Source organism: Ipomoea nil, unplaced genomic scaffold (genome assembly GCF_001879475.1).
Source record: "Ipomoea nil cultivar Tokyo-kokei standard unplaced genomic scaffold, Asagao_1.1 scaffold2957, whole genome shotgun sequence".
Lineage (NCBI taxonomy): Eukaryota > Viridiplantae > Streptophyta > Magnoliopsida > Solanales > Convolvulaceae > Ipomoea > Ipomoea nil.
Window position 1 is genome coordinate 4,182,143 of NW_017619385.1, and position 10,428 is coordinate 4,192,570.

Sequence of the window (10,428 nt, forward strand, 5' to 3'; positions counted from 1 at the left end):
ATGTAGAGTCAATGGGAGCCAATGAGAAGGTATGAAGATGGAGGAAACACCTCTTAGAGAAAAAAATTATGGTGTGTTTAGTGATCTTGGTAATTTGGACAAACAAAGGCAAAAGTAGAGCAAAAGAGCAAGAAGTTGAAATTCTCGCACAAATCGTCCACTGCTCACTATTTTGACCATATCTTAGTGTACGCGTGTCCAAATCAAGTTATTCTTGTGTTATTGGAAAGACAACTTGAAGGCTACAACTTTTCTGAAGACCACAAAGACTAATCCAAATGTTTCAAGGGCAAAATATTGCCTTGAAAACGAACATAGTACACAGGATCGGCCATGGCAAGTGGCCACGACTGTGGCCACACCCGTGGCCCTGGGCAGTGTGCCCAGCATTTCTAGCCACGGGTGTAGCCACACCCGTGGCCAACCTCTGCAATATGTGATCACTCGAATTTGGCCATTTAAAAGCGGATTTTTTCCACTCCAAAATCACGTCTTTCATTTCCCTTTCATTTTCTAGTTAGATAGGTTTAGCTCTAGAATAGCTTAGATTAGTGTAGATTACTTGTTCATTTCCATTTCCAAGCTCAAGAACATTGCAAATCTTGGATTTCAAGGCTTTAATAGAGAAGTTTTCTTATTATCTCTTCTCTTTACTTTTCATCTATGCTTTCAATTACTCTTTTAATATTGTGTATCTATTGTTATATTATGAGTAGCTAAGTGCTTTCGGACTAGGATTTGGTTTGATTTCTTGTTGTTGATGCCTATTTGAGTTGTATTGCATAATGGGGATTATTTGGGTGTTCTATGGTTAGTTGTGTGAATTGGGTTTGTTGTGAAATTGTGTATAATTGTTGGATCCTATATATGCTTTATTTGGAGTGCGTTTGTTGCTACGAGAGTAGAGCTTGTACACTAGCCACACATTCACACACTTAATGCTCAATACGAGAGTATTTAATGCCCAATATGAGAGTATTCCAGGTATTAAGGAGAATTTATGCCTTGTGTTCTTGCTTGGGCAACCTTGGGTTGAATTGCCATGAGAGTGGAGTTTAAGGTGAGGTTGCAAGTCCAAATAGCCACGAGAGTGGTATTTGGACACTTTTGCATCTCACTTGTCCTACACATTGTTTTAATTATATTCACTAATCTTTAGTACAATATTGGCATCTTAGCTTGAATCAACCAAATCCCGGTCCTTTGTTTTACTTGTCTTATTTGTTATTAGCCTAATCATATCAAACCAACTCATTAAGGATAGGTCTAGCTTCTATAAGGATAGTTTTAAAGCTTGTGCTTAACTCTGCTTTGCATCAATTCCTAACATTACAAGAGCCATCTCAAATGGAACGATATCTAAACTCTATAATATTTATTTACTTATATATTATACTGCTAACACCCAGAGTTATTTATTAGTCTATATTGATGATATACAATAATAATGGGCAACATCAAAAGCGTCTTTACTTTTATAACAACCAGACTAGTTGATCCCAAGCTTCTTTTTGGGAATAAAAATGTTAAGTGTTGAACTATGAAACTGTGTATATATCTCACTGTGAAAACTGTACAAGATAGAACCTATTTATACATAGGCTAAAGACTACTGGGCCACATAATTCAAAACAGAAATGTAAGACTAAGAGCAACTCTCTCTAACAACCCTTATTCCTCTAACACTCCCCCTCAAGCTGGAGCATAGATGTCAATCATGCCCAGCTTGTTACAGATATACTCAATCCTGGCTCTACTAAGGCCTTTCGTAAGAACATCCGCCAGCTGCTCACCAGTTCGAACATGAACAGTAGAAAGTAGCCTTTGTTGAACCTTGTCCCGTACAAAGTGACAATCTACCTCAATATGTTTAGTGCGCTCATGAAACACAGGATTACTCGAAATGTGTATAGCGGCTTTGTTGTCACACCATAAAGGAACTGGCTTACTCACCTCTACACCAATCTCCCCAAGAATATTACATAACCATGTCACCTCACATGCCACATGAGCCATTGCTCTATACTCAGACTCTGCACTAGAGCGAGCCACAACACCCTGCTTCTTACTTTTTCATGACACTAGGTTGCTACCAAGGAACACGCAATACTCTGTTGTCGACCTCCTGTCACTCGGTGACCCAGCCCAATCAGCGTCAGAGAAGGCCTCAACACACATATGCCCATGATTGGCATACAAAATTCCTTTCCCAGGAGCATTCTTTAAATACTTCACAACTCGAACTGCAGCTTCCCAATGAATTTTTTCTGGATTCGCCATGAACTGACTCACCACACTCACTGGAAAGGCAATATCCGGACGAGTTATAGTAAGGTAATTTAATTTCCCCACTAGTCTCCTATACCGCTCTGGATCTTCAAGAGGCTCCCCCTCACCAACTACAAGCTTAACACTCTGGTCCATAGGAGTCTCGCAAGGCTTCGACCCTAAGAGCACAGATTCTTCAAGTAGATCCAACACATATTTCCGTTGTGAAAGAAATATACCTTTCTTAGAACGAACAACCTCTATCCCAAGGAAGTACTTCAATACTCCCAGATCTTTTGTATGGAATTTCTTTTTAAGAAAAGACTTGAGCGCATCAATCCCCGTTGCATCACCACCTGTGATCACTATATCATCCACATAGACAATTAACAAAACGCTGCCACGGTTAGAATGCTTATAAAAAACAGTGTGATCATAAGCACTACGTTGCATGCCAAATTCAATAACGACAGTACTGAACCTCCCAAACCACGCTCTGGGAGACTGTTTTAACCCGTACAAGGACTTCTTCAACTTACAAACCTTCCCGTTCTCCCCTCTGAGCAACAAACCCAAGCGGTTGCTCCATATACACTTCCTCTGCCAAATCACCATGTAGAAATGCATTCTTGACATCTAACTGATACAGCGGCCAACCATTAACAGCAGCTAGAGAAATAAAGACCCGCACAGACGTTAACTTCGCAACCGGAGAAAAAGTCTCCATGTAATCAACTCCATAAGTCTGTGCATACCCTTTAGCCACCAACCGCGCTTTAAGCCGAGCAACCGACCCATCCGGGTTCGTCTTGACAACGTAAACCCACTTGCACCCAATTGGAGACTTCCCAGTGGGGAGATGGACGAGATCCCAAGTCTGATTCTCTTCCAGGGCTGCCATTTCCTCTTCCATAGCAAATTTCCACCCATCATGAGACATAGCCTGACACAACGTTTTAGGGACAGACACAGAATCCAGTTTGGATATAAAGGTACGGGAAGACTCTGATAAATGGCCATAGAAAACATAGGAAGAAAGTGGATGACAACAACTACGTTTACCTTTTCGCACGGCAATTGGAAGATCAGTTGACGGAGGTTCTGGTAGGAGAGGAGCATTCACCTGTGCAACCGTTGGCGCAACTACATCCCGGGGCCGTCTTGAATACACTCGTATGGAAGCAAACTCCACTGTGGGTACAGGAATAGTGATAGTATAAGTAAGAAAATCCTCCTCTATCACCGGCGACCTACCCCCGAGAATGCTATCGGAGAACACAGTCTCCTCAAAAAAAGTGACATCAGCCGAAACCAGATACCTCCCCAAATCCGGGGAGTAACACCTATACCCTTTTTGAGTTCGAGAATACCCCAGGAAGATGCACTTAAGGGATTTAGGATCAAGCTTCCCTTTTAGTGGACGGACATCATGTACAAAACACGTACAGCCAAAAATCTTGGGAGTCAAGGAAAACAAAGGTTTGGAGGGATATATAACTGAGTACGGGTTTTGACCACGGAGTACCGACGAAGGCATCCTATTGATAAAGAAACAAGCAGTGTGAACAGCATCCGCCCAAAACACTTTAGGCACTTTCATTTGGAATAAAAGGGCACGGGCGATTTCTAACAAATGACGGTTCTTTCTTTTTGCAACATCATTCTGTTGGGGGGTGTAAACACAAGAAGTTTGATGTATGATGCCATTTTGACTCATAAAGCTCGAAAAGGATGTAAGAAGATATTCTTGAGCATTATCACTTCTCAAACATTGTATAGTCTTATTAAACTGAGTTTTTACTTCAGAACAAAAACTTTGGAAAATATCAAACAACTCACCCCTAGACTTCATGAGATACAACCAAGTACACCTAGAGAAGTCATCAACAAAGGTTACAAAATATCGAAAGCCACTTTTGGACGTAACCCGACACGGTCCCCAAACATCAGAATGAACTAACTCAAACAAAGAATCTACTCTATTATTCACTCGAGAAACATAAGGAATACGATGGTGTTTTGCAAACTCACATGACTCACATTGCAAAACCTTCAAAGGCTCTAAACCAGGACACATTTTCTTTAACGCTGGTAAAGATGGGTGACCAAACCGACAATGCAATTGAAAGGGGGAAACACTGCTCACCAAACCAATAGACACGTCCCCGAGCGACGTAAAGCGCTCTAAGACATACAGACCGCCAACCTCCTTCCCCTTACCAATAATCCTCCTCGTCAAAAGATCCTGGACTAGACAATAGCCAGGAAAAAACATAACAGAACAATTTAGGTCACGAACTATTTGACTGACAGAGAGTAAATTGAATGGAAACTTTGGCAGGTATAAGACAGAATTAAGGGGTAACGAGGGAGTTGCAGTAGCACTACCTTTACCCAAAACAGTGGCTATAGATCCATCTGCTAGGGTAACGGTATGACCAGAATTAACGGGCACATACGTAGAAAAGATATTATAATTACCTGTCATATGCTCAGAAGCCCCTGAGTCAATGACCCACTGTCGAGACGCAGAAGAAACACAAGCAACTGAATTACCTGTTTGGACAAACATTGCGGAGGAAGGCACTTGACTAGGTGGAAACTGCGTGGAAGAAGAAAGTTTCATCTGGTTGAATCTAGCAAACTCCTCATCTGTCATCACTACTGTGTGACCTTCTGACGTGGAAGCCGTATTAGCAGCCACTTGTTGTCTCGGCAGCTTAGGACACTGATTTTGAAAGTGTCTAGGATCCCCACAATTAAAACAAACTCGTGGACCTCCACGACCTCTCCAAGGACCCCCGCGTCCTCTGGAGCGGTTATTATCCCCTCCTCGAGAACCATAACATTCACCGGTATTCCCCCCTTGGGTTACCATGGCACTCGGATCCATATTATCGTGTGACACAAAGGCATTTCTTTCCTGGAGTTCGTTTGAATCATTATTTCCCGATGCATTTTGTAGCATGGAGAATACTTGATCCAAAGATTCCAAGTCCTTATTTCCTAGCAGTTGAGATCTAAGGACATCATATTCTTTATCCAGGCCAGCAATCCAACTAAAAACAAGTAATTTGTCACGTTGTTTGTTCATTTCATCCACATCATTTGTTATTGGCATCGCAGCACACAAAGCAACACATACACTCTTAAAGTCATAGTAGTAATCTCTAAGCTCACGCCCCTTCTGACTAGATCGATATGCTTCCTGAGACAACTGGTATAACTTTCTCAAATTACTAGTTCCACTAAACCATTTGTTCACTAAATCCCATACTTCTTTAACAGTCTGACAATGTTGCATAGATAAAATAATTCTCCTATCAATGCAATTAATTACACGTGACATTAATGCTTTATCAGTAGTTTTCCAGTCCCCAGCTGTAGCATCTGTAGGACACTCTTTTTCCAGATGATCACCCTTTCCCATACCATCTAAATTTACTTTAACCAAAAACCTCCACTCAGGAAAGTTAGACCCATTTGGGGCCAAAACTATGTCGATTAATTTAGATGGCGTGGAAATCACTGTGATATTCCTTTCTTGTGCCATTTTTTAATCTTCCCCAGCAAATTCAGAACAAAAACCAGCACAACTCTCTTCACACAGTACAGAAAAATACACTGCGTACCTCTTTTAATAGACGAGCCAACCAGATAGGAACTTTCTTCAACACATCCCACCTCCCTGGAACCAGCACGGCGAGGCGAGACTGACGCACCAAGAATCGACCGGAGACGTCGCTGGAAACCGCCTCACGCGCCGGCGCGTGGAGTCGGAGCAGTCCTGCGGCGGCGGCGCGTGAGAGCGCGTGACACCTCCGACGGCGACCGAACTTCTTGCAGTGGCGTCGCCCGTCGTTCCCTGACCTAGCCCAGACACTCACTCTCACTTCCCACGCTCTGATACCATGTTAAGTGTTGAACTATGAAACTGTGTATATATCTCACTGTGAAAACTGTACAAGATAGAACCTATTTATACATAGGCTAAAGACTACTAGGCCACATAATTCAAAACAGAAATGTAAGACTAAGAGCAACTCTCTCTAACAACCCTTATTCCTCTAACAAAAAACAGTTCACAACGAGGAGGCGATGATGATCCTATCACATCGAAAGTGCATGATTGAAATACTCAAAATGTTGGGAATTAAACAATGCAAACCAATCTCAACTATAATTCCAGTTAACAACAAGCTAAGTGCCGCAACCCCATCTAAACCATATGAAAATCCAACACAATACCAATCTAGTTGGCAATTCAATATTTAACCATCACTCTCCAAATCTCTACTTTGTAGTCAACAAACTCTGCTAGTTCATGCAATCTCAAAACACTGAGCACTGGCAGGGACGGAGCCAGAAATTTGGTTGAGGGGGGGGCGAAACAGTATAGACGGATTCAAAAAAAAAATCAGTAAAGGCGAAACATTAAAACAAAAGAGATAATTTAAAAATAAATAAATAAATTACCTAAGAAATATAGTTGTAAATATTGTTAGATATGGACGAAAAATAAAACACATCGAAACTTTATAAAAATATTCATAACAAATTAAAATATGAAACATAATTAATTTGATAAAATAATTTGAATAGAAAACACATTATAAATTACACATCTTATTATTAATATAAAAGAATGTTATATATATATATATATATATATATATATATATATATATATATATATGTATGTATGTATGTACTAGTTTTTTACGCGCATTGCGCGATTGGAATAATGCCCAATGTTTTTTTTTTTTAAATAAGTACTTTAAAGTATATTAAGGCAAGATTATATTGAAATTGTTCATGCATAGATAATTGAAGGTTGAATTTGCGTATTTAAATAGGTAATTCTTCTCCCAAAGGTTGAGTCCCCAACCCCAAGGGCCCCCCACACTCCAACCCGACAGAGCATTGTGGGAAGTTGTAAATCACGGTGACTTAATGGTTCAGCAGACAGGACCAAATGCTAGTGCGAACAAGGAATCTGCCCACTTTGGACATAATTCCCGCACTGCCGCCGCCGAGGTTCAAACCTTGGTCTCTTCTCCCAAATACTGCCCACTAAACCATTGAGCTAAGCCTCGTGCGGGTTAAATAGGTAATTCTAAGTTTACAAATGCAAGATAATATAGTCAAGATTGATTATAATTGTCAATAAAATAATTGTATAGGTATGGTTGAAACAAAATATGGGACATAAGGGAGAACAAATAAAAATTAGGGCATAAAATATTAAATATATACTAATATTGTTTCGAGGAGATTTCGACATTAGGATTTGTGGTTAAGTTCTATTAAGACTTTAATATTAGAATTAGATTAATGGTGTAATTATAATTCTATATTAGACGTTAATATTAGAATTAGACTAACGGTGAATTAACGGTATTTAACGGAAAAGTTAAATTGATAATCATATAATTAAGGATAAATTAGAAAAACTTTAAAAAAAATTAAAACCTGAACAATTTGAACCATTCATTTGATTTAATAATTTGGCGGTCATTTTTTCTACCCAATGTTAATAATTAAATAAATTCGTTTGTCAAATCCGCTAATATAATCCGCTAACTGCTGATTGTCAAACAAGGACATTGCAAGGTAGTTCTCACTTCAATTTGTTGTCTGATTTGAATACTCTCTTTGTCACAAAATCTCTCAAGTAGTTAATATGGTTGGCTTTATTAATTATATATTTTTTTAATTTTTTTCATGGTATTAATAAAATACTTGGTAAATAAATATATAGCATTATTTTGTATTATAACTTTGATATTTAATTAGAAAAATAGTGCACAAAAAAGATAATAGACAATGTAGTGAATATAATCAATTGATGAATTTGAATGTAAAAATTTTTACATTTGAGAAAAATAAAGACAATATAACTAATGAAAATATTTTTCTTGATTAATTTATTGATAATGAATAATTTTTTTTCACTGAATTAAGACATTGTAAGGACAATGTAGCGAATATAATCAATTAATAAATTTGAATATAAAGAATTTTTATATTGTAGAAAAATAAAGACAATATAACTAATACAATTATTTCTCTTATTTAATTTATTGATAATGAATAATTTTTTTTTTAATAAAGGCATTGTGGACACATAATTCTAAATTAAAGAAATGCATATCTATAATTTTTTGTTGTAGCTACTAAATTATTATTTATATAATTTAATAAGAGTAAAATAGAGTACTAATTATGCCAACTTTGATTGGGATGGGGTTCGAACCCAAGACCTTTTTTTTTTTTAATTGAAATCAATGAGTAAGTTAACGGTGAACTAACGGCAATTCTTAAAATTTTAACGGAATTAGTAACGGTGTGTGGGTATTTTAGGAAATTTTAGTGTAAAATTTAAATCTTATCAATCTTTTAATCAATCTGAGCCATTCATTTGATTAAAATCTGTGACCGCCATTTTTTCTACCCATTATAGGCCTAACTCTCTTGGGCTCTTATTAGTATAGTAGATGTGTGTGTGTTTAAAAAAGCTATTAAAAACGTGACTGTGTTGAAGTCATAGGGGAATGAGTAAAAAGAATTGTAAAAGACTATGTTGATGCCAAGATTTAAACCCTTAACCTCACTATTGCTAAATATATGCTCTACCACCTAATCTAACTCACTTCTTATTTATATTTTATAGTTTTTTTATACTAATACTAAAACATGTACTATATATACATATATACATACAAAGACTATATATGGGGTGGGGGTGGGGGTGTGGTGAGGGGGGCAGCTGCCCCCCCTTTGGCTCCGTCCCTGAGCACTGGGTTGCTTTAAAGCGTGTTCTAAGATATGCCAAAGGTACTCTAGATTACGGTCTTCATTTTACAAACTCAAACTCCGATAATGTTGATGTTTTTTCAGATTTTGATTGGGCGGGGTATCCTCATGAATGCAAGTCCACTAGTAGTTTTGCTGTATCCGATCCATTGGTAAATGCTTAATATCTTGGGCATGACGCAAGCAAAAGATAGTGGCTAGATCCTAAACAGAAGCAGAATACAAAGCAATAGTTAATGTCTCAGCTAAGGTAACCACCCAACTCTAATATGAAAATCATTGCATGTGCTAGTGTGCTATCCTTTTGTGTGAAAATCATGTTATTCATGTCCGAACAAAACATGTGTAATTAAATAGACTATCATCATTTTATTCGTGATAAAGTAACATCAAAAGAATTACAAGTGAATTACATTTCTACAAAAGATCAACTGATGACAGACATCTTTACCAAACCACTCACCATAGCCAAATTCAGCATTCCAAAGGACAAGCTCAATGTTCTATGCATAGAAGTATAGAACCTTAAGCTTCACGAAGGTGTATTAGGACTCTGTAGTCTATTCACATTGGTATTCCTTATCCCTCACTATATATTATTGCAAATATATATATATATATATATATATATATATATATATATATATATATATATATATATAGGGAAGGGATCAGGTGCATTTGTTGCTTCCCGTGCGGTGGATTAATGTGCGTGAGCTTTATACTTAATGTGCGTGAGTGTTGTTCTTAATGTGCGTGAGCTTTGTGCTTAATGTGCGTGATGTTAATATGTGTGAGTTTTGTACTTAATGTGCCTGAGTGTTGTGCTTAATATGCGTGAGATTTGTGCTTAATGTGCGTGAATAGTTCAGAATTACGAACTCAGAAAGAAGCAGAACAGAAAATCACCATATAACTATGCTACTGAAAAGAGAAGCACCCATATAGTCATGATAAAATGTTTGCACCAGCACCCTTTTCGCACCTTCATTCTTAAGAATCTGAGCTATGCTACTGAAAAGAGAAGCACCCATATAGTCATGATAAAATGTTTGCACCAGCACCCTTTTCGCACCTTCAGTCTTAAGAATCTGAGCAAAAGCATCAAGAGAGCTCTTGTACTTGATGGCTTCACCAGATGTCATCATCATTGGGTAAGAAGCAATACCAGCACCATTTGTGATAACCCATCCGAGAACAAAGCTAGCGAAGAAACTATCCTGTAGGTCTCCACTTTTCTTCTGCATTTTACACATTCACGCACATTAAGTACAAATCTCAAGCACATTAGATACAACACTCACGCACATTGAGTACAAATCTCACGCACATTAATAACCGCAC

At 38.0% G+C, this 10,428-nt stretch overlaps 1 protein-coding gene across 1 annotated transcript; it reads right to left on the reverse strand.

Annotated features, from left to right (window-relative positions):
- Nucleotides 1–2,073: 2,073 nt before the first annotated feature.
- Nucleotides 2,074–2,721, reverse strand: LOC109162750 (uncharacterized mitochondrial protein AtMg00810-like). The gene has a single exon (XM_019311434.1). It carries the CDS (start codon nucleotides 2,719–2,721, stop codon nucleotides 2,074–2,076), a length of 648 nt encoding a protein of 215 aa, XP_019166979.1.
- Between the last annotated feature and the right edge of the window lie 7,707 nt (nucleotides 2,722–10,428).